The sequence below is a fragment of the Cyanistes caeruleus genome, unplaced genomic scaffold (genome assembly GCF_971803275.1).
Source record: "Cyanistes caeruleus unplaced genomic scaffold, bCyaCae1.hap1.1 HAP1_SCAFFOLD_100, whole genome shotgun sequence".
Lineage (NCBI taxonomy): Eukaryota > Metazoa > Chordata > Aves > Passeriformes > Paridae > Cyanistes > Cyanistes caeruleus.
Window position 1 is genome coordinate 562,087 of NW_028255902.1, and position 24,264 is coordinate 586,350.

The window sequence follows — 24,264 nt, forward strand, 5'->3', positions numbered from 1 at the left end:
AGGAGCTGAGCCCAGGGGCTGTTGGCCAAGGCCCAGGCCCAAGGAGCATTTCTCAGCTGGCAGGGCGGCCTGAGAAGGGGAGGGGGGAATGCACCAGCACAGGGCCCCATGGAACCAAGGGACATCTGTGACACTGTGGGGCACCATGAAATAAAAAAAGCATTGTGACACTGTGAGACCTCATGGAACCAGTGAGACCATTGTGGTCCCCACAGAACCAAGAGGACCATTGGGATCCTGTGGGGCCTCGTGAAACCAAGAGGCCTTTGTGACACTGCAGGGCTGCATGGAACCAAAGGTCCAGGGTGACACTGTGGAGCCAGAGGAGACCTTTGTGACACTGCAAACCGCCAAGGTCCATTGTGACATTTCAGGCCTCATGGGACAGAGGAGTCACGTGACATTGAGGGGCCTGTGGGACCACAGAGACCATTGTGACACTGCAAGGCCTCATGGAATCGCTGGGACCATTGTGACACTGCAGGGCCTGATGGATCCTGAGGCCATTGTGACACTGTGGAACTCAATGGAATCAAGGGTCCACTGTGACACTGCAGGTCTTCTTATAATCAGTGCTCCACTATGACACTGCAGGATCCCATGGAATCACAGCACCATTATGACACTGAAGGGCCCCATGGAAGTAAGGGTCCATTGTGACTCCATGGGGCCCCATAAAATCAAGGGAACACAGAACAGGTCTGGCTGGTTTGGCCTCCCAGGGGCCTCCTGACTGGTCCAACTGACCTTGACATGTTGAGGGTCTCTTCTCATCTGCTATTAAAACACTAAATTCACTAAGGTACTGTGAATTCCTTCCTACAGGAAAAAACTGTCCTGCTTCTCCAAGCATCCATGGCCAAAATTTGGATTCCACCTCCAACATTCCAAATGACTGCTATATCCAAAGACTGCTCCCAGACAAAATCTGCCATTACTGACAAATTGGGCTGGCCTTGGCCTCCTGATGTCCAGCTCTCACCTGCTTTCCAAACCCTGTGCCTCTTTCCTTCCTATGGAAAAGAATTGTCCTTCTCAGCCAGGTGCCCATGACCAAAATTGGGATTCCACCTCCAGCTTTGCCTGTTGTGAGAGACTGGAGGAGAGACTGTTGTGAGAGACTGAAGAAGATTGTTGGCTGGAAACATTTTGTGTTTCAAAGGGGAGGAAGGGGCAGGTCCAGCCTTGTCCTGCCCTGTAACCCCAGCACTGCACTGCCCTGGAACCCCAATCCCCCCAGAGCCTGTATCCCAGCCCTGCAGTGTCTGCCAGTCCCTGGCACACCAAAGGCAATGCTCCTCACCCACCTCTGGAGCCCCCAGACCAGCTCCTGAGTGACCAAATGACCGGAAATCCCACCTGGGGAAAGGGCCCAGGAAGACCAAGGGGTATTTAAGGCTGAGCACAAGGCAAGCACACATCTTGACCCTGCCTCCTCTTGGGATTTCTATCTGAACATTGCTGGAATCCAGGAGTTGTGTTGGGGGTTAGGTGTCCTTTTTTTTCTGGCTTGCCGGTGGAATTTTTACCCATTAGTTGAGGGGACAACCTAACTGTGGGTACTTGGTGGGTGCTCGACAAAGGACAAAGGGTGGCTGGGCCCAGGCAGGGAAGGGGGCAGGAAAGGAGTGTGGGGACAGTTTTTAGCTGGCTTTCTTCGGCTTTGGGGAAAGACAATTTTTTTTCTGGGTCGCAGAGCTGCTGCGATAGAGAGAAGGGAATTTTGCCATCACCCACAAAGAGCTGCTGCTGCTTCTCCTTCTTCCCTCTTTGTTGGTGACCTCACACCCCCTGTCCTGCCGGGACGTGTAGCAGTGCCAGGCACCGCCGTGGAGCTGCTGATCCACCTCAGCCACCGGCCCAGGATCTCAGCTCATCCCTGCTGTTCCAGCTGAGTGTTCCTCAGAGCCCTGCAGGAGCACCGGGACTGCCCGCCCGAGGGGGTTTGTGAAACAAAGCCTCTCCTCCATCCCGTCTCAGCCAAGAAAGCTGTCACAGGGCCCCTGGTTCTGTTTTCTTGTTAATGCTGAAGTTATTGTTGTTTGTTTGCCTGGTTATACTAGTAAAGAACTGTTATTCCTACCCCCAGATCTCTGCCTAAAGGCACCTTGATTTAAAAACTATATTAATTTGGAGGGAGGGGGTCTACATTCTTTCATTCCAAGGGAGGCACCGGCTCTCCCTAGCAGACACCTGTCATCTAGAACCAAGACAAAATCTCCTCAATATCCTACAAATTTAAAAAAAAATCCCACATAATTGCAGAAAAATCACACACAATTCCCTAAATCTTCTCAAAACGCTATCAAACTCCAGAAAAATCACACACAATCTCCACAAATTTCCACAAAATCTAAGAAAAATCCCTCAAAATTCTTAAATTCTCAAAATACCAGAAAATAACGGAAAAATGCCAAAAAATTATATCAATTTTTGCAAAATCCCATAAAAATAAAAAAAAAAAACCTGAATCTTCCCAAAACCCTACCAAATTCCACAAATGTCTCACAAAATCTCCTGAATATCCCACAAAATTCAAGAAAAATCCCACCAAATTGCAGAAAAATCCCATACTATTCCCTAAATGTCCTCAAAACCCTATCAAATTTCAGAAACATCCCAAAAAATCTCCACAAAATAGCACAAAATCTAAGAAAAATCCCTCACAATTGTTCAAGTCTCCTCAAAATCTCAAAAAAACCCAGAAAATTCCACAACAGTACAAAAAAATCCCACCAAATTCCAGAAACATCCCACCAAATCTAAACTAATTTCCACAAAATCTAAGAAACATCCCTCACAATTCATAAAGTCACCTCAAAATCTCTCAAGATTCCAGAAAAATATCTCACAAAATTCCCTAAATCTTCCCAAAACTCTAACAAATTCCAGAAACGTCCAACCAAATCTCCACAAAATTCCAAAGAAGCTAAGAAAAATCCCTCATAATTCTTCATGTCTCCTCAATATCCAACAAAATTCCAGAAAAATCCCACAAAATGGCCGAAAGCTTCTCAAAAGCCCAACTAATTGCAGAAACATCCCAAAAAATCCCTACAAATTTCCACAAAACCTAAGAAAATACCTCAAAATCCTTCATGTCTCCTCAAAATCCCTCAAAATTCCACAAAACTTCCACAAAATCTCTTCAATATTCAACAAAATTCAAGAAAAATCCCACCAAATTGCAGAAATATCCCACACAGTTCATTTAATGTTTACAAAACATCAGAAAATTCCAGAAACATCCCACCAAATCTCCACAAAATACCACAAAATCAAAGAAAAATCCCTCATAATTCTTTATGTCTCCTCAAAATCCCACAAAATTCAAGAAAAAACTCCAACAAAACTGCTGAAAGCTTCTCAAAACCCTACGAAATTCCAGTAACATCCCACAAAATCCCCACAAATTTCCAGAAAACCTAAGAAAACACCTCAAAATCCTTCATGTCTCCTCAAAATCCCACAAAATTCCACAAAACTTTCACAAAATCTCCCCAATATCTTACAAAATTTAAGGAAAATCCCACAAAGTTGCAGAAAAAACCCTTACAATTCCCTAAATGTTCTCAAAACATTCACAAATTCCAGAAACATCCCACCAAATCTCCACAAATTTCCACAAAATCTGAGAAAAATCCCTCAAAATTCTTCAAGTCTCCTCAAAATCCCCTAAAATTCAAGAAAAATCCCACAAAAAACTTCGAATTTTCTCAAAATTTGAGAAAATTCCAGCGAAATCACACAAAACCTTCACATAATTCCACAAAATCTATGAAAAATCTCACACTAAATTCTTCTTGTCTTCTCAAAACCCTTCAAAATTCTAGAAACATTTCACAAAATCTCCTCAATATCCCACAAAAATCAAGAAAGATCCCACAAAGTTCCAGAAAAATTTCCCAAAATTGCCTAAATCTTCTCAAAACCTTAACTAATTCCAGAAACATATCACAAAATCTCCACAAATTTCCACAAAATCTAAGAAAAATCACAGAAAATCTAAGAAAAAACCCCGAAAATTGCAGAAAAATCCCACAAAATTGCAGAAATCTTCTCAAAACCCCACCAAATTCTAGAAAGATCCCACAAAATCTCCTCAAATTTCCACTAAAATCCACAAGAAATTCCATAAAATTCAAGAAAAATACCACAATAATCCAGAAAAATCCCACAAAAGTGCAGAAAAGTCCCACAAAATTAAGTAATTTACATCTGTCATGGCAGTTGTAGATCCCGGCTGCTCTTGCCCCTCTTCTGCTTGCCACTTGAATTTTAGCAGTACAGCTGCAATTGCCTCTTTCAATCAGTGCTACCCACTGTGCTTTTGTCACGGGGAACTCAGGATTTTTGTTTCAGGCATCATGATCAGTAGAGATCAAAATGCTCCCAAGTCCCTGAGCACTAAGTCGAGGGGAATTAAAGCCACACAGGTCACATTTGCAGTGCTCAAACACAGCCCTGTTGCTGCTGCTGCTGCTGCTGAAATAGAATCAACTGACAGAGGCCATCACAGAAATTGCCTCTGCAGTGGCAAATAAAATGAAAAAATCCACCAGGAGAAAGAAAAACCAGAACTTCCCAACTCGCTTCATTGTTTCTTCTGAGCAGCAGAAGAAAAAGGAACAGGGCACCTTTCAGGCAGCTCCACAAGCTCAGGGTTCTCATTTCCTGGGGAATCTGAGATGCAATTGGCCTGGTTAAAAGGATAAAAGCAAAGGGAATGAAATGGGAATTATTAGGAAAAAATGACCCTTCTTACACACAAAGTTCACCAAGTCATTCCCTGCATTTCTCCTTTTCACATTCTTTCTCTCATCCACTGAGAGCTCCAGCTTATCGTGTTCTGCTGCTTATCATCAACTGATTGTGCTCTTGATTTCTCCCAGTGCAAGAGATGTAGAATCATCTCAACTGAACACAGAAACAAACTCCCTCTGTCAGCCCATCTTCATGTTCCAGATCACTTTCCAGATGTCCATGGGGCTGTTGGAATGATGAGCTCTCCACTGCTGGCTGCAGGCTCTGGAGATTCTTTCTCCACATTCAGCCAGGCTTGTATTCCCCAACAATTCCTGGCAGCCCATCATGTTTTCTTTGGGTAGAAGAGGAACAATGAAAACCTCACCAATGGCACAACTCCCCTGTCCACAAGGAAAAGAAAGAACAAGTTGTCAAGTTCTTCAAACATTTGTCCTGCTTTGCTGCAAGAGTTGTGCTGCACTCACAGTGTGGGAAGCCAAGAGAAGCTGCAGCTGGGGGCACATCTTGTGACAGGAGCTGCGCCTTGTTCTCCAGGACAGGATTTTGGAAAGAACAGACAGGACTGGGGAGAAGATTCTGGGAAAATTGAAACGGCTTTTTTAAGAAATGAAAATAAAATCCAAAGAAATTAACAATATGTTATTTTCTATTTTTCTCTTTTTTTTTTCTCTATTCTCTGTTTTTATGTTTCCCTTTTCCATCTTGCACTGTTTCTCCATCCCATTCATTCCAAATGGCTCTCACCTCTAAGATCTGAGACTTGGCAAGTTTTAGACACTGTAAAATACCCTGAGCTATAGCCAGTTTGCCTTGCCCTGTTTTCCTTGGAAGGCAATGCTGGAGACACAAGTGCAGTGCTTGGCTCAGGTACAAATTCTGCATTCAGGGAATGTGCTCAGACGGTGTCTGAGCCTCAGCAGGGACAAGGCACAGCAGCAGCCAAGGGCATTGCTGTGCCCCTGTGCAGGAGTCCAGACTCTGGCTCTTGGCTCAGCAGGGCAAAGTTGCCGTGTTTGGCCAGGCTCAGGGGCTGCCCGGGGAGCGCGGGGCTCGGGGCGGGGCCGAGCGGGCAACGGACAAACGGACACGGGGACAAACGGCCCCGGTGCTTCAGTTGCAGCGGCAGCGGCGGCAGCAGCAGCAGCAGCAGCAGCGGCGGCAGCAGCAAGAAGCGAATTTAAAAATTTTCTGTCTCTCCTCTCCCTCTCCCGCGGTCCCGCATCCTCTCCCGGTCTCCCTTTCCCAGTGCCCCCTCATCTCCCACTTTCCTCTTTCCCCGTGCCCACCCGGGCCATGCCCCCAGCCCGCCCCCGGCCCCGGGTGGGGCTGCCCCGGCCCCGGCCCCGTCTCCGCCCATCCCGCCGAGGTCTCCTCTTCGCCTGGCGCTGGCGCTGCTGGGCGGGCATCAGTGCCAGGGACTGGGGCGGCATCGCTGCCCTTTGGCTCCGCCTGGCCCGACCCCGACCCCGACCCCGGCCCCGGCCCCGGCCCCGGCCCCGGCCCCGACCCCGGCCCCGGCTCCTCCCGGGGCCCGCGGAGGACACAGGCGGTGCGGCCGCTGCCGCCGCCTCCGCTGCGGCTTCCCCGGCCCGAGCTCCGCCGCTGTCGCGTTCCAATGAGGGAACGCCTGCGGGTGCCCGGCCCGGGGAGCTCGGGGAGCGCTCGGGGGCCGTTCCTGGCCCCGGGCCGAGCACTGACGGCCGCGTCTCTTCCCCAGGGAAGGCGCAGCAGGCCCTGCAGCAGCGCTACCGAGTGGGGTCACTGCTGGGGCGCGGCGGCTTTGGCAGAGTTTTTGCGGCCACTCGGCTCTCGGACGGACTCCCGGTGAGCAGAGGGGCCGGCGGCGGGCGGAGGAGGAGGAGGGGGCGGAGGAGGAGGATGGGGCTGGACACGGTGGGCGGTGAGCTGAATCCGCTGTTCCCTTTGGCTTGCAGGTGGCCATCAAAAAGGTGCCACGGAACCGCGTCCGGCACTGGGGCGAGCTGGTGAGTGAGCGGGGCCAGCGGCAGAAGCCGGGCCGTGCCGGGCGGGGATGAGCCGGGGCCCGGCAGGGTGGGAGCCGCCAGGACACCTGCAGGGAGAGCGGGCGTGGGGCCAGCGGAGGGCACAGAGCATCCCGGGCTGGCTGAGGGCTTCCCGAGCCCTGGCACGGCCTCAGCCCCACTGACGGCACCGTGCTCCTCCCGCAGCCCGACGGCACCAGCGCACCCCTGGAGATAGTGCTGCTGGACAAGGTGTCCACAGGCTTCCCCGGTGTGGTGCAGCTGCTGGAATGGTTTGAGCTCCCCAACACCATCGTGATGGTGCTGGAGCGCCCGGAGCGGTGTCAGGACCTGCGACGTTTCATTCGGGCACGGAGGTTCCTGTCCGAGGAAGAGGCGCGGGAGCTGTTCCAGCAGGTGCTGGCGGCCGTGCGGCACTGCACCAGCTGCGGGGTCCTGCACCGAGATATCAAACCTGAGAACGTCTTGGTAGACCTGGACACCGGCGAGGCAAAACTGATTGACTTCGGCTGTGGCACCTACCTGCAGGACACAGCCTACACTCAATTTGCAGGTGAGCCCACACAGGGGTGGTGATCCCGGTCCTGGCATCTCCTGGCCCAACCTGGGTGTGGCAGCAGGGATTCTCCCTTTTGCTGCCAGTCCCAGGACTGATTCTTCAGCCAAGTTGCTTTTGAGCAGAGCTGGGTGAGGACCCATCTTCCATCCCTGCTGGCAGCCTTTGCCTGCCACTCTGCTCAGGACTGGGGCTGGGGATGCGGCAGCCAGCCTGACAAAATCCCCCGTGGGTGGGGATAGCAGAGACGGGGTGGCAGAACCTGTGCACCAGCTGGTTTGGTGTACAGGTGAGAATGGGCTTGGACTGCTCTGCTCACCTGGTTTGCCTTGGTTCAAGATATTTTTTGGGCAATGCCAGCAGGGAGGATGTGGGTGTGGTTTTTCCCCAGCACTGAGTGGGTATTTCCCTTTGTGTGTCATGGTCGGGCCTTGCCAGGGTTTCTGCTGCCCTCTTCCAACACCAGTGGCTTCTTTTCCAACCCCGGGTTTGTACCCAAGTCCCAGGTGCTGGCGAGAGGGCAGCAGGTCACCCCGTGTGCCACTGGGGCAGCCCCCACATGCCCAGGGATGCTGGGGCCAGGCTCTGGGAGCAGCAGCATCCCCCTGATGAGCTCCATCCATATTCCATAGGAACACCGTCATACAGCCCCCCGGAATGGAACGACTTCGGCTGGTACCATGGCGAGGCAGCGACCGTCTGGTCCCTGGGCATCCTGCTGCACGAGATGGTCTGCGGGGAGCACCCTTTCAGGAGGGGCAGGAACATCAGATGGGGCCAGCTCCCGCTGCCACAACGGCTCTCCCAAGGTGGATCCTCATCTCTGGGCACGGGGGGAACACCAGTGCTGGGAGACAGCAGCGGGCTCGTGAGCATCCCGCTCTGGCAGCTGCTGAGGAGGTGGCACATGTCCTGCTCTCCTGCTCTCCTCCAAAGCAAAGAATTGATGGGAAAGTTTAGGCCCAGCTCTGAGCACATCCAGCGTGGCCTGGGCACGGGAATAGTGGGGCAAAGCCGACAGGAGCCTTCTCCAACTGACCAGTGGTTTGTGGTTTCTCTCCCCAGATTGCCAAGTTCTGATCAGGTGGTGTTTATCCCTGAACTCCTTGGACAGGCCCTCATTAGAAGACCTGTCCTGTGATCCCTGGATGCAGGATATTCATCAGCCCTAGAAGAAGGGAGAGAGCCACAGGCACAGTGATGCAGGGACCTGGTAAGTTACAGCTCCACACATGCCCTGGCAATCGGCAGCAAAGAAACCCAGACTTTTTTGTCCTGCCTGTGTCACTGCACTGGGGTCATCGAATGGGAACACACAGCCCTTGTGCTGGAGCTGAGCTGCTCTGCCCAGCACTGGTGGGCACCATCTGAGCTGGTTTTGCTTGTCCTGCTTCACTGACAGCCGGGCCCTGGGCAGAACCCTGACAGCCTGGTGTCACCCCAGGGAAGAAGGAGCCCCTGGAGAAGCTGTACCAGGTGGGGCTGCTGCTGCTGCTGCTGGAGACATGGAGGACAACAGCAAGGATGACAACCTCTTCCTGCACCTGGCCAGTGGGAGCTGGCGATGATGGACTTTGATTCTGGCACCTTCTTCAAAGCCAGGCTCCACAGGGAATTTTCAGGTAAGTCCAGACCCAGGGGGATGCTCCCAGATTTGTGCATTGGCCGGGAACCAAAGGTTTCCCCTTTGCTGGGGCAGATGCAGCTGATTCCTCAGTGACTGCCCAGCTGGTTTTTGGCAGGGCTGGGGACGTGGGCTGGGGTGGTTACGAAATGGGAGTGGGATCCTGGCCCTGCCAACAGCCCCCAGCACCCACCGTGCCCCGGGCTGGGGCTGGGGCAGCCAGCCCGACACAAACAAACCCCCATGGCAGGAGCACAGGTGGGACTCCAGAACCTGAGCACGGCTGCTTTGCTGTGCAGGCAAGGAAGGGCTTGGGCTGCTCCACTCCCTGCTTTGCTTTGGGATCACCATGATTTTGGGGGACAGTGCAGGGAGGAAGGGAGAAAGCATGGGCTTCTCTCACCCATGGGTGGGTTTTTCCCCAGAATGTAGGGGTTGGGCCTTCCTCAAGCTCCTGACAGACATAACATTTTTTACCAGTTTTCTTGTTTCCCCTTTTTGTCTGTAACCTATTTTCATTAATTTGTTGTTTGTTTTTCTAAAGGAAGCGTTCCAGGTGGGGTCCAGTCTGGATCAGGAAGTGCTTGGGACCAGCTGTGGCGTGGATGGGCCGTGCCCTTGGAGAAGACTGAGGACATCGTTTGGGACCAGCTTTTCTTGTGGCAGCGGATGGTGTGAGGTGGGTCCTCATCTCCTTGGCATGGGTGGGACAAGAGCTTTTGGGAGATGGCAGCGGGCACAGGAGCATCCCGCTCTGGGCAGCTGCTGAGGGGCTGGATCTGCCGTGGCTGGCTGCAGGCTGGGCACATGTCCTGCCCTCCTGCTCTGCTCCCCAAGGCAGCAGTGATGGGCAGCTCTGGGCCCAGCTCTGAGCACGGCCAGCATGGCCTGGGCACCGCGGCTGGCTGGGACAAGGTGACAGGAGCCTTCAGCTGACGGGCGGTTTCTGCTTTCTCTCCTTGCAGCCGGGCTCTGCGGATGCTGAGGCTGCTCTGGGCTCTGCCAGGGCTCTGCTGGGCTCAGCACTGGGCCGGGATCAGCCAAAGAAGAAACGCTGTGACCTGCAGCAGAGACCTGAGCATTTTGGCAATGCAGCTCAAGTCTGCAGAGTGTCCACCTCCAAGGGAAAACATGACACCCCCCAAAAATTAAACTTGTTCCATGACTTCTGAAATGAAATCCATCTGGGATGACCCCAAATGACATTTTTCATCTTGCTCAAGCTGTAGCTCAGCCCTTCCCTGAACAGTTCTCTCCCCCACCTGCCTTTTACTTCACAACTGCTCCCTCCTTTCCCCCAGTGAGTTCCCAGCCCATCACAGTCTCCATCACACTGCAGCCTTCCTTGATGCCCCTCACCACGAGGAAGGCCAAGCCCCAGTCTCAGGGACTCATCCTGCCAGTGGCTGAAGAGCAGCAATGTCTGTCTGTGCCAGGGGCTCTTGGATGTCTCTGTATCCATGGACAGAAGGGTCTGTCTGTGCCAGGGGCTCTTGGATGTCTCTGTATCCATGGACAGAAGCTCTGTCCTTGCAAAGGTTTCCATAATATCTTTGTACCCATGAGTATGGAATGAACACAGAGAGTGAAAGTGTCAGTCACGCTGTTTGCACACTCCTTCCTTTCCATACAAGACACATCCATGCACACCCCCACGTACAGATATATTAAAAGGATAGGGATGGATAGAGATTTCCCACAGAGCTCTAACTTTGGCAGAACTCACCTTGTAAGCCATGGCCAGGGCATTTTTTTCCCAGCTCTGTGTCAGTAGGTGTCCAAGAGCTGAAGGGAACAGCATTTAGAAGCAGTTTCAGGATTTCTAGGCAGGAAAGGGAGCTGACAACCATTCACATAACTCACCATATTCGTCGGGATGGGCTGCTGGTTCTTTAGGAATATGGCACAATGGAGACACGAGACTTGGGATAGTCCCAGCTCTCTGTGGATCTGTGCAAAGGTGGAGCAGCAGAAACACCTTGTGTCTTCTTTGGGGACACAAGGTCCAAGGAGCTGGGGTGGCAGAGCGTGGCCTGGGCTGGTGGCAGGTGAAGTCCCATTTCATGACATCCCGGAGTGGCACAGGACAAAGCTCCAAGCAGCCACAGCCCCACTGAGGAAGTCCTTGGAGTGCTGCACATCCCATAGGAAAAGCTGCATTCCCTCAGTCCATTGGGATTTATCACTTCCATTTGCAACACTTTAGGTCCAAGTTTCAAACTGCAAAATATTTACACTCAAGACACAGTCATGAAGAACATGTATTTCAATTTCCTATTCCTTTAACTGCAGTGTAAAATATCTTAATATTGGAAAACATCCATCAAATCTGTAAAGGAAGGCAGCTAATGGATCCTTTCCACGTGTACAAACTAAGTAACTAAAATCAAAGCTGAGTTCTCTTTTTCAAAAGATCAGTTACCTCTTTCTTACTCCAGAGTTATAGAAGATTTTTCACTACACATTTGGGAGTAATTTTTATCTTTCATATTTTTTTCGTATTTTTTTTGTTCGTTTTTGTTGCTTTGTTTTTTGTTTTTACAGAAAACAAGTCCTAGAAAAGGCACGTCCTTTGCTCCTGGTTCCCGTGTGGAGCAGCTCCCTTCCCGCTGGCTGAGCTGCTCAGGCAGAGCCCGGCAGCTCCTGGCCCTGCAGGGCTGAGGCTTTTCCCCGTTGCTGGGCACAGACTGATGGAGCAGCACTGCTGAACACGGGCACACGCAGAGGGAGCAGAGCAGCTGCCTTTGCCCACCTGAAGCTCCAAGGCCAAACTCTGAGCAGGCACGGCTGCAAGAGACTCGCAGGCTCCCTGTTGGCTCTGCTGCCCCACTTGTGCCCGGCCCAGCTCTGCGGGAGGCAGAGGGAGAACAAGGGGCAGCTCCCTCCCAGCCCCAGCCCAGGGACCCCTCCAGCCCCGGGCCTTGGGCCACTGTCAGCACCCGCTGCTCCAGCCACCGCTTCTGCTGGCACTGACAGCAACAACCAAACTGGGGCTGGTCCCCAGGGAGCAGCAGCAGTGCCTGCATCTGATCCCTCAGCCTGGGGCAGCCCCCTGGGGGAACAGAGGGCACAGCAAGAGGGACAAAACCAGGCAGGGGCAGAGACTGGGAAGAGCCAGAGCTGGGAGCAGCAACAGCTGCTTCATTGCACTCCTGGAGAAAGCTCTTGGCTGGCTCAAAGCACTGAAAGGTGTGAAAGGCAGAGAGGAGGCCACACCAAACAATGCTCCTGTTTTCACACCCTCCTGTAACAAATGGAAATGATTCGTGCTAACTAAAGTGTAACTATTTGTAAAGTTATTATTAGAAGCAATCAAGGGAATTGGTGTTACAAGGCAGATGTACCCCTCTACAGATGTTACATGTTAAAATTAAGATACAGGATGTAGTTTTGAGATAAGAAATGCCCTAAGACAAAATCAACCTTGAGATGGATAACGTTGGAATGACTTTAGGTATAGGGCCTGAAAATTATAAAATATAAGACTAATTAGTGGAGCACAATGCTCACTTACATAACACAACGCTTATTACGCACACACAGCCTGTGAGGTTATCCAGAGGACAATGAGGATGAGTGTAAGCCTTCGTCAAAAGACCACCAAAAGAAGACTGAAGACCCCGTAGCAACAAGTGAAGCATGCACCATGAAGAACAGTGATGTAAAATTAAAGAATCAGAAGTAAGATGAGACTTACTGGAAACATGAATGAATATGTATAAGCATACAGTATATGTTTAGTTTGAATTGCTTTATTTCATATGTAAGGGGGTTGAGAAGCCCTCTCCGTACCCCGGTCAGTTTTGCTTATGCTTTAATCATAATTACTGGCAAGCTATATTCATATATATATTCATACATACATACACATATGTATATATATATGAATATATTCACTAAATTGTACTCTTTTACTAAATTGTATTCCTTCTATATCAAATTGCTACTTAATCCACTAAATTATATTCTTTAATTAAATTGGATTCTTGTATTCAATTCACTAAATGGTAAAATGTTTTTCTTGTTATTACACTGCTGTTAACCCAATAGCCCTAGCTGTCCAAATTTCAATTTCATTTATGACACTGCCCTTGGGTGAGTTACAGCCACAGCAAGAGGGAGGAGGAGATGATCCCACCCATGGCTGCTGCTGGGTCCAGACATTTGCTGGGATAAAGCTGAGCCAGAGCTTCAGCATCTCTCCAAAAATCACAGAATCACAGAATGCCTTGGCTTGGAAGAGACCTTAAAGTTCATCTCATTCCACCACTTGCCATGGGCAGGGACACCTTCCACTATCCCAGGCTGCTCCAAGCCCCGTCCAACCTGGCCTTGGACACTTCCAGGGATCCAGGGGCAGCCACAGCTTCTGTGGGCAAGCTCTGATCTCTGCCCAGGTGAGCAGGGACAGGAGCCGAGGGAACGGCTGGAGCTGGGCCAGGGCAGGGCTGGGCTGGAGATGAGCAAAAGCTTCTTCCCCCGCAGGGGGCTGGGGCAGTGCCCAGGCTCCCCAGGGAATGGGCACGGCCCCGAGGCTGCCGCAGCTCCAGGAGCCTTTGGCCAGCGCTGCCAGGGCTGCACAGGCTGCGATTGTTGGGGTGTCTGTGCAGGGCCGGGGGCTGCACTCCATGATCCCAATGGGTCCCAGATGCCAGCTCAGCCCCTTGTGCAACTCTCACCCTTGGGCTCAGCCTTTGTGTCCCCTGGAGGCGCTGGCAGAGCTGATGGGGTGGGGCAGGAGCGGGGCAGCCCCAGCGTTCCCCTGGCAGTGACAGCACAGCCGGGCCAGCAGCCCCAGCGTTCCCCTGGCAGTGACAGCACAGCCGGGCCAGCAGCCCCAGCGTTCCCCTGGCAGTGACAGCACAGCCGGGACAGCAGCCCCAGCGTTCCCCTGGCAGTGCCAGCACAGCCGGGCCAGCAGCCCCAGCGTTCCCCTGGCAGTGACAGCACAGCCGGGCCAGCAGCCCCAGCGTTCCCCTGGCAGTGACAGCACAGCCGGGCCAGCAGCCCCAGCGTTCCCCTGGCAGTGACAGCACAGCCGGGCCAGCAGCCCCAGCGTTCCCTCCCTGGAGATGCTCCAAGGGAAGCGGCCAGAGCCGCGTCCAGTCAGCGGAACTGAGCGGCCACTGAGCACCCCCGGCCTGGGCTGCTGTGGATTCCTCTGCACACAGCTCGGGGAAGGTGCCCTTGGCCACCCCCACAGTGCCACAGACAAGTGTCACACACAGTTACCCAGCTCTGCACACAGCTGACAGCAGGATTCAATTAAAAAAAAATAAAATTAAAACCACCAAAGAAACAAGATAAAGGGGACTCCTCCCAGCAGATCCTTTCCACCCTTCAGTTGAGACACCTGCATGCACACAAGACCTGAGGCTACAAAAAATGAGGCTTCATAGGCAAATTTGCAGGAAAAACTGGTTTAGGACAGGCTATCAGCAGAACTGTTCTCAGCTGGGTGAAAAAGGCCCCTTTGGCAGCTGCAGGGCCATTGAAAATGCAGATCCTCAGCCCATGGGGGAGAAAAGGGCTCTGAATTCCCCTCCCCTGACACACAAACCCTGCTCCCAGGCTGCTCCCCACACAGGATTCTACTGGAGGACTGTGGAAGGCTGAGAGTTGGCTCTGGCTTCTCCACGTTCCGTGTCCTAAAGCTGCCTGGGAGAAGAAATTTAGGGTCAGCTCCACTGGCACAATCCCTCCTGGCCCAGGGCACAGCCCCAGGAAGGTCTTTGCTCCTCCCTCGGCCCTCCCTGAGGAGGCTGGCAGGGCTCGCAGGTTTATGGCATTTGTCCTTGCTGCCCCTCACATCCCACTGCCCCACAAAGAGCCCCGAGCCACCCGTGAGGGACAGGCCCTGCTGGGCCAGGCCTGGGCTCAGGGCTTGGCCTTTCTGCTTCCTCCAACCCAGCCAGGCCTGGCTCAGCATTGCAGTTCCTGTGCTGTGCCCCAAGCTCACTCGGGCCCTGCTGGAAAGGGACCTGAGGTACCTCGATCCCCTCGGGCAGTGCATGGGAGAAAACAACAAACTTCTCAGGAGGGTGGGGAACAAACTTTCAGCTGCAAACTTTAGAGAATGAGGTACTTGGGAAATCATAAAGCTGCATGCAATTAGAGGAAATCACTTCACTAAGCACAGACTGAGCCAACTCGTCCAACCCATCCAACTTCAAGCTATCCAGATTTTGAAAACTGAAGTCAGGGGAAGAGAGAGGGACAGAGATCCACAGTCAGCCTTGGATCCAGCGCCATCTCAGCTGCTGTGCGCTCCAGGGCCGTGGCACATGTCAGTGTCACACCCGTGTCACAGCCTCACCTGCTCTGCTCCCTCTCCCAGCTGGGGTTTTTGGGGTGCCAGGGGCTTGGCAGCCACTTTGGGGCTGGAGCAGAGGCTGCAGTGGCTGAGCTGGGGCAGTGACCGCCCCACACAGGCAGAACTTGCTCTGCCCCCAAACACACCCTGGAGATGTCTGGGGCCATTCATCATTTCTCTGCTCTCCAGCGCTGAGGCAACGCACTCTGGCTACAGCTCTGAGCTTGAGCCCATGGCAACCAGCCCTGGCAATGGGGCTCCATGGAGCTGCTCTCAGGAACACCCCAAGAGCTGGGGAGTGCCCCAAAACTGCCTCAGAAATGTGAGATACCCCAAAATCTCTTCAGGAATGTGAAATATCCGAAAACTCACTCAGTAATGGGCTCCCCCTTTGATCATTATCCCCAAACTTTGGCTGTCTCATTGCAGACCCCACCCCACCTCCCAAATCCCAACCCCAACCCATCCCATCTCTGCTGGACCTGGACATCAAGACTCCCTTCCCAAGCCTTACTTTCCTCATTTCACACCTCCCAAACTCCATCTCACCCAATACCCATCTCACCCCTCCTGATTTGCATCCCATTTTGCCCAATCCCCTTCCAACCCCATTCCACCTGATGCCTTTAGAAGGCTGACCTAGAACAGAGGCTGGACAGAGTTAGGTATAAAGTTTATTAAAAGGCCTTAAAGGATACAACTTGTGCCTGGCCAACAAGATACAACAAGAGCCTGGCCAGGGCTACACCCAAGATGGACCAAAAACAAGTGTCACACAAATGGACAACTGATCACAAGGTCGCATATTTTTAGAAGTTTAGATCCATCTCTGTATTTGGGTTCATGGTCCAATTAGAGCTTCAGATGATGAAGTCCCATCCTTCTTGTTTTCTCTCTTCAGTCCAGACTTGTTCATACTTTTGGACATGGAACTTATAATGACTGTCCTTGGTATCAAGCTAGTAAAGGAATTGTTTTGTCTACCTACTCTGTGAAGAGAGCTCACTAACACTTAATAGGAAGTTCAAAGCTACAAACTCAGGCAGTGCAGAATTTGAAAAATATGAAAGCTAAAACTTAAGGCAACACACCCTGCAGGACAGTGGAATCCAGCAATTTTGGGTGGGATTGAGTAGATTTCAATGGCACTGAGTAGTTTTGAGGTGACAGATAGAACTCGCTCATCTCCTTGCGTGCCAAGAGATGAAGACAAATATACCAAATACCCCCAAAACCCTTTCCATTATCTCCCTGAATACCAGATTCCCTTCAAGCACTAGTAAAAGAGATGTTTTAGATGCCTTTGATGAATCTGTAGACTTTTACCCAAATTTTGTCTGTTTTAAAGGAATGAAGATGAATCAAAAGAAAATTAGGGCCAAATCAAAATGACCACCAGCTCAGTGTCTTCCCAACACAGATCACTGGGAACGTGGGTCATCAGGGCTCTGCCCAATGTGGGTCCTCTGATGGGGGATGGAGCTGGAGCAGCGCATGGACACCTTTCTGCACTTGGGGCACTCACAGGGCTTCCCTTACCGGTGCCTCCGTTGGTGTTGGGTCAAGGCAGAGCTCCAGGAGAAGCTCTTCCCACACTGGGGACACTCGTAGGGCCTCTCCCCAGTGTGGATGCGCCGGTGGGTGATGAGGTGGGAGTTGTGCTTGAAGCCCTTCCTGCAGTCGGGGCAGCGGAAGGGCCTCTCATCCGTGTGAATCCGCTGGTGCTGGAGGAGATGGGAGCTGGTCTGAAACCTCTTCCCACACTGGAGACACTCGTAGGGCCTCTCCCCAGTGTGGATCATCTGGTGGATGGTCAGTTGTTTCCTCCATATGAAGGTCATCCCACATTTCTCACAGTCATAGGGATGTTCCCCAGTGTGAGTCCTCTGGTGGATAGTCAGGCTGGAGCTCTGGGTGAAGCTCTTCCCACATTCCCCACACTCATAGGGTCTCTCCCCAGTGTGGATGCGCCGGTGCCTGATGACGTGGGAGTTTCGCTTGAAGCCCTCCCCACAGTCAGGACAGAGGAAGGGCCTCTCATCCGTGTGAATCCGCTGGTGCCTGAGGAGATGGGAGCTGGTCTGAAACCTCTTCCCACACTCGGGACACTCGTAGGGCCTCTCCCCAGTGTGGATGCGCTGGTGGGTGATGAGTTTGGAGTTGCAGCTGAAGCCCTTCCCACATTCTCCACATTCATAGGCCCATTCCCCAGTGTGGATCATCTGGTGGCAGATCAGGAATGAGCTCCGGCTGAAGCTCTTCCCACACTCCAAGCACTTGTAGCGCTTCTCCCCATCCTGAAGCTGCTCATGGACCACCAGCTCAGAGCCCTGGCTGGATCTCCGGCCGCCTTCCCAGCACAGGGTGGGTCTTTCCTCCTCAGAGCACCCTGGGATGGGTTTGGAGCCCCTCCTCCTGCGGGATCTCTGTGGATTTCCCTCCCCACTGGATTCCTGCACTGTGGAGCTGCTCAAATCAGCCCCTTCCATGAGGTTCTGCCGTGGGGATTTGTCCTCCCTGGTCTCCATCCTCAGCTCCTGGTCTGGGGGAGGAAGGACAAGCAGAGGATGGGATTTGTCTCCGTGCCAGAGGGAAGGGGAAGGAGATCTCCCCAGTGCGTCCCCGGCAGGACGGCGTCGGCAGCGGGGTTGTCCTGCAGCCGGGGGCCAGGCTGGGCTGGGAGATGGAGCAGGAGAGAGGGGGAAAGGGGCACTGACTTCCTCCTCACCTGCCTGGGTGTCCTGGGGCATCTTCCTCTTCCTCGCAGCCTCCTTCTCCATCCAGCCAAGGTTTGGGAATGGAAAATCCTGGTTTGGGGAAAAATACAGTTCATGAGCACATTGGAATAGGGTGTTCCTCCTGCCCAAGTCCATCTTTAGAAATCACAAGCTACCCATAAAAACCTCCAAAACATCAAGATTCAGCCCTGAAAATGTCTCCCAGGAGTTCCCCATCTCTGGTCTTTCCCCTTGGTGTTCAGAGGTTCCCCCCGTCCCAGCTGCTGGGGGTCACGCTTGTATTGGGGGTCCCCTGTTTACTCAATCCCTCCCCAGGCTGCTGGGAGTGCCAGGAATCTGAAAAGCTCCCCCCATTTCCATCTCCCCACTTAGGGATGCTGGGACCCCCCAGTGTCTCCACAAGGGGCATTTTCCACTCAGCTTTGCAGTCATTAAGTCGGAAATATCCCCTCCCAAAAAACCCAACCCAGGGACCCCCCAGGATATCTGGGCTGAGCTCCTCCTCTCGGGGCACCTTTGGGATGGGGGGTGATGATCCCACAGGTGGGGGACTGTAAATTCAGGGAGTTCTTGACCTCTTGGTTCCTTCTCCTTTCCCTGATCCTTCTTTGTCCCTCCTCTTCCTGTTGAAGTTCATTTAAACAATTATGGTCTGTCCCAGGGGAAGAACTCACCCTTGGTGTTGTATAAGGTCAGTCCCTACCTACCCTCCCTTTTCTTTTCCCCATCCCACTGGCTGTAACCCCCCTGTATCCCCTGGCCACCCCCTCCCCCAAGTTTAAGAGACAGCACCCAAGGAATCTCAGCCTCTCTCTTGCCCCGGGCGCTCCACATACAATGAACCCAGGACCACGTCTCGTAAGTCTGACCCTTCTTTGTCTAAAATACCTTAGGTCCATGTTGGATATATTTTGAGACCCCTTCCCACCCGTGTTCTGTGAAGGGCGGACACATCCCCATGGGGGACAAGAATGAAAGGGTTTGTGGAGTATTTACAACATCTTCCTCCCTCTCCTCTCCTTCCATCCCTCCTCCTTCTCCTCCCTATCGCCAGCTCCTTCTCCTGCTTCTATCCCTTCTCCCTCTCCTTCTTCATCCCTCCTCTTCCATCCCTCCTCCTCCTCCTCCCCCAGGAGCAGTGACACCCTCGGTGCCCCGTTCCCAAACCCCTCACAGCCCACGGCAGGAGCGGGGATGGAGCCGGGACAGGTCGGGATGGGCAGCGCGGGGCTCTCCGCTGCTCCCACCCGCTGGGGACGGGGGGAACCCGGCCCGGGGAAAAGGAGAGGGAAACTGGGAAAATTGGGGGCTGCAGATCCAACCTGGGGCTGGCTGGGGACCCTGGCTGGGGACTGCCAGCCCTTGGGGCTCCTCTGGGGAGATGTGGGAGGGGGGAACACAGAGAGGGCTGGGGGATCCCAGGAGTGGCAGCACTGGCAGGGACTGGTTTGGACTGGGGTAACTGGAACCATGCTGGGGTAACTGGGAATGACTGGGAATGAGCAGAAGCATGCTGAGGGCAGCTGGGATATACTGGGAGTGTCTGTGACCATACTGGGAACAGCTGGAACCACACTGGGAGAAACTGGGAGTGAGTGGGACCCTGCTGAGATGGACTGGGACTATTCCAGGGACAACTGGGATCATACCAGGAGGAACTGGGAACAATTGCAACTATTCTGGGATCATACTCAACTGGGATCATACTGGGATCACAGTGAGAGCAGCTGGGTCCATGCTGGCTGAGACTGGGATCCCACTGAGGGTGACTGGAATCATACTGGGATTGACTGGGAGTGGCTGGGAACAACTGGGATCATGCTGAGAGCAACTGGGAGGAGCTGGGAATGACTGGGAGCGTGCTGGGGCTGACTGGGATATACTGGGAGAGACAGGGAGTCCCAGGGATCCCACTGGAGGCTACTGGGGTCACACTGGCACTGCCAGGGAGCAACTGGGGGCCACTGGCCTCATCCTGGGAGTGACTGGGATTAGACTGGGAGTGACTGGGATTAGACTGGGAGTGACTGGGATCATACTGGGAGTGTGGAAGAAATTGGAAAATTGGGGAAAAAATGGCAAAACAGGATAAATTCAAGGAAAATGGAAGGGAAAAAACAGAAAAAAATCAGGGTGAAATCAAAAAATTTGACAAAAAATTGGGGAGAACCAGGAAACATTTAGGGGAAAAAAGAGAAAACTCAAGGAAAAAATGGGAAAAATGGGGAAAAATCTGGACAAATAGGAAAAGAAGGAAACAACATGAAAAACCAGAAAAAATGGGAAAAAATCAGAAAATCAGAAAAAAAACTGGGAAAGAACTTGGAAAAATTGGAGAAAATATGGAAAATCAAGAGGTTAAAATATGGGAAAAAAATGGGAAAAAACGGGAGAAAATCGGGAAAAAACACAGGAAAAATCAGGGGAAAATTACGGAAATTTGAGAAAAAATTTGGAAAAAGCTAGAAAAAAAATTGGGAAAGGAAGAGAGAAAAATCAGGAAAAATGGGAAATACATGAAAAAAACGGTGAAAAATCAGGGAAAGTATTAAGAAAAGAAAGCCGAAAAGATCCTAGGAAAAATCAGGAAAAAACTGGGAAAAATATTGGAAAAATCAAGGAAAAAACAGAAATATTTGAGAAAAAATTGCAAAAAACTCAGGAAAATGACTGGGGAAAACCACAAAAATTTGGGAAAGGAAAAGGGAAAAATCAGGAAATAAAAAGGGAAAAAGAAATGGGAAAAAACACAAAAATGAAGGAAAAGTTTTAGAAACAATTGGGAAAAAATTGGGAAAACAATCAGAAAACGAAAAAAATCATGAAAATAATCAGGAAAAATCAGGAAAAAAATTAGGAAATACAGGAAAAAATCAGGGAAAAATTGTGAAACAACTGGAGAATAAGCAAGAAAAAATTGCGAAAAGAAGAGGGAAAAATCTGGAAAAAATGGGGGAAAAATCAGGAAAAAAATGGGAAAAAAAATCAAGGAAAAAATGAGGAAAAGAAAGAGGGGAAAAAAAACCTTGGAAAAATGGGAAAAAAATTAGGAAAAAGCCAGAAAATATTTAGGAAATGAACATAAAAAAATCAGGAAAAATTAAAAAAAAAGGGGAAATACTGGGACAAATCAGAGGGAAAAATCCAGAAAAAAATGTGAAAAAAAAGTGTAAAAAAATTGTGAAAAATTAGAGGAAAACCAGGAAAATAAAAAAGAATAAAACCTGGAAAAAATCAGGGAAAAAAATCAGACAAAAAAGTTTAAAAAATGGAGGAAAATCAGGGAAAAAATTGGGAAAAACAGAAAAAATTGGGAAAAAAAGGGGAAATACCAGAAAAATTACAGAAAAATTTGAGAAAAAGTTGGGAAAAAGACAGAAAATTTTGGGAAAAGGAGAGGGAAAAATCAGGAAAAACTGGGAAAAATCAGGGGAAAATCAGGAAAATTTGAGAAAAAACTGGGAAATAAACCAGGAAAAATTTGGGAAAAATTCACGGTAAAATGAGGGAAAAATCAGGAAAAAGTGGGGGAAAAAAGAGAGAAAAAATTAAGGAAAATATTGGGAAAAAATGGGAATAATCAGAAAAAAAACCAGGATGAAATCCCCCAATCCCATTTTTCCATGAAATTTTAGGAATTGCCTACCTGGGAGGTCGCTGAAGAATTTCCAGATCTGGGAATCCAGGGAGTGGGGAAAGGTGGAATTGTGGACGAGCTGGTCCAGATTTTTGGGAAGGTTGATGATCTGGTCCTTTTCAAGGTTCCAGAATGTTCGGATAAATCCCACGCCTCTTTCTGGCTGGAAATCATGGGGAAATCATGGAGAAATCATGGAAAAATCATGGGAAAGCTATGATTCAAATTCATGGAGTTTTGCCCCCAAAGCACCAAAATTTCTATTTTTTCCTCAAATGTCAATTTTTGGGATAATTAAATGGGGAAGATAGGGGGAAATGGGTAAAAATAGGATAGAAATGGAGGAAGAATGGGGAAAAGTTGGGGAAAACTACAAAAATATGGGGGAAAAGTGAGAAAAATGGGAGGAAAAGTGGAGCAAAATGGAGGAAAATGGAGCCAAAATGGGGAAAAAATAGGAAAAAAATGGGATAAAAATAGGAAAAAATTGAGGAAAATGGGATGGAAATGGAGAAAAAACAGGGAAAAATGTGAGAAAGAAAAGGAAGAAAATTGGGATAAAATTGTGGAAAAATGAGATAAAACCAGGATAAAAATGAGGAAAATAATGGGGAAAACTGGGGTAAAAATGGTAATAAAAATGGTAAAAATGAGGCAAAAATGGGGGAAAAATGGAAGAAAATAGGGAAACTAGGAGAGAACATGGGGAAAAAACTGGGGAAAAATGGAGCAACAATAGCGTAAAATGGGGAAATGGGGAAAAAAATAGAGTAAAAAAGGAAAAAAATTGGGGGAAAAATAGGAAAACATGGGGAAAAATTGAATAAGAATGGAGGAAAAATAGGAAAAAAATCAGAAAAAACTGAGAAAACGGAGGAAAAATGAGATAGAAAAGGCAGAAATGGAGGAAAAAGGGAAAAAATGGGGGAAAAGCTGGTGAAAAACAAAAAATAGGATAAAAATGACAAAAACTATATGAAAATGGGATAAAAATTAGGAAAATAGAGCAAAAATGGGGAAAAATGAGATAAAAATGGGGAAAACTGGATAAAAATGTGGAAAAATGGGATAAAATGGAGACAAATTGTACTCTAATAGGGCATGACTGGGAGTGATTTGGCTTATCGTGGGGCGCAGAGGAAACTGGAGCCACACGGGGTGAGCAACTGGGCAATGCTGGGAGCAGCCACTGCCGGCACCGGGAGCCCCGAACCCCTTTCCCGGCCATGCCGGACCCGCATCCCCCCGGCCCCTTTGCCGGGGCTCTGCCGCCACCGCCACCGGGACCCCCCAAAAACACCTCCCGGGGACCCCCGGGGTGCCCCCGAGGGGCATCTGCGGCTCGGCTCTGGAGCCCTGCCATCCCCAAACATCCCCCCCAAAAACCCCAAAGCCAGGGAGCCCCGGGGTATTTGGGGCGAGCTCCCCCTCCCCGGGCACCTGCGGGATGGGGGGCGATGGTCCCGAAGGAGCTGCAGATGCAGAGAGCGGGGAGCGCAGGTGGAGCCTCCTCTGCCTGCTCCAGCTCTTCCTCCTCCTGCTCCTCCTCTTCCTCCTGCTCTGTCCCTCCTCTTCCTCCCCCTCTGTCCCTCCTCTGTCCCTGTGCGTGGTTCGGAGCCCTCGGGTGAGCGGGGCCGGGCCGGGACACGATGGGAAAGGGCTGGGTCCCCCCCAAACCGAGCTGGGGGCAGCGGAGCTTTGGGGGAACAATGGGAACGGGGCAGAACAGGGGAACAGGGGGAGGTGGGAGCACTGAGGGTCCCCCAGTTCACCCCAGGAGCCCCAAGCCCCGTCCCAGCCCCCCCAGTTCCCCCGCAGTCCCGGCTGAGGGGGGCTCAGCCCAGGAGCCGCCGTCGTTCGGGGCTCCCCCGAGTGCAGGAACGGGAGAGTTCCCGGCTCGGGGAGGCCCCAGCACAGGAGGGGATCTTGTCCCTCTTCCAGGGCCTTCCAGGGTCTTCAGGCCCCTCTCAAGAGGAGTTTTTCTCTTTTTCAGGTTTTTTTGGGGGGGATCCCACCACTACAGGGGTGTTTTTTCCTCCCCATTTTAGGGTGTTTGTGCGGCCGCAGCCCCACAAGCCCCTTTTGAGGGGGGATCATGACGGCTTTAAGTGACATTTTTAGGGGTGTCCCCACCCCAAGCCCCTGTAGGGGATGTTTTGTCCCCCAGGGTGGATTTTGGGGGTTCTCTCTACCATGGCCGCTTTAAGGGCCCCCGGTGTTGTCGGGTCCCACTGTAACTCTTCTTAAAAGGGCAACACCGCTCCCGTTGGTTCCGGCAGTGGAGCCCAGGAGGGGTTGGGGGTCCCGGGAGGGGTTTGGGGGTACCTGGGTGATGCCGATGAAGGTGATGGGGTCTCCATGCGGGGTATAAACCTTTGTGAGGGTTTCCTGGGGGTTTTCGGAAGTTCTGGGAATTTTTGGGGCCATGGTGGTTTTTTGGGAGTTCCCAAGGGGGTTTACAGGGGTCCTGATGAGGGAATTTGGGCGATCCCGGGAGTGGAATTTGGGATCTCAAGGCTGTTTTGGGGAACCTGCTGGTGATGGACATGGGGACCCCATGACAGGTATGAACCTTCTCAATGTCTGTATGGGGTTTTGCGGTTTTGGGGAGTTTTTGGAGCATCCA

The 24,264-nt window shown here is 51.3% G+C and overlaps 2 protein-coding genes across 2 annotated transcripts in view; one reads left to right on the forward strand and one right to left on the reverse strand.

The window, feature by feature from the left end:
- The first annotated feature begins 582 nt into the window (after positions 1-582).
- LOC111944905 (serine/threonine-protein kinase pim-1-like) overlaps positions 583-24,264 on the forward strand; it is a 44,951-nt gene continuing 21,269 nt past the window's right edge. Inside the window, exons 1-4 of the mRNA XM_086873512.1 lie at positions 583-643; positions 6,485-6,591; positions 6,702-6,752; positions 6,957-7,323. Of these exons, the coding sequence (XP_086729638.1) occupies positions 583-643; positions 6,485-6,591; positions 6,702-6,752; positions 6,957-7,323 (586 nt within the window). The remainder of the gene's footprint in view (positions 644-6,484; positions 6,592-6,701; positions 6,753-6,956; positions 7,324-24,264) is intronic.
- LOC147646378 (uncharacterized) lies at positions 15,849-18,343 on the reverse strand. The gene is made up of 2 exons (XM_086873540.1): positions 17,992-18,343; positions 15,849-17,805 (listed from the first exon to the last, which is right to left on the reverse strand). The coding sequence occupies exons 1-2, from the start codon at positions 18,134-18,136 to the stop codon at positions 16,799-16,801; spliced, it is 1,152 nt and encodes a 383-aa protein (XP_086729666.1). The 5' UTR covers positions 18,137-18,343; the 3' UTR covers positions 15,849-16,798.

Bases quoted from the DNA above. Each gene is read 5' to 3' on its own strand.
- LOC147646378 (XM_086873540.1), bottom strand. From the start codon at position 18,136: ATGGACTTGGGCAGGAGGAACACCCTATTCCAATGTGCTCATGAACTG. The intron at 17,806-17,991 runs GTGAGGAGGAAG...TTCCTCCCCCAG, and splicing joins GCCCCAGGACACCCAGGCAG to ACCAGGAGCTGAGGATGGAG.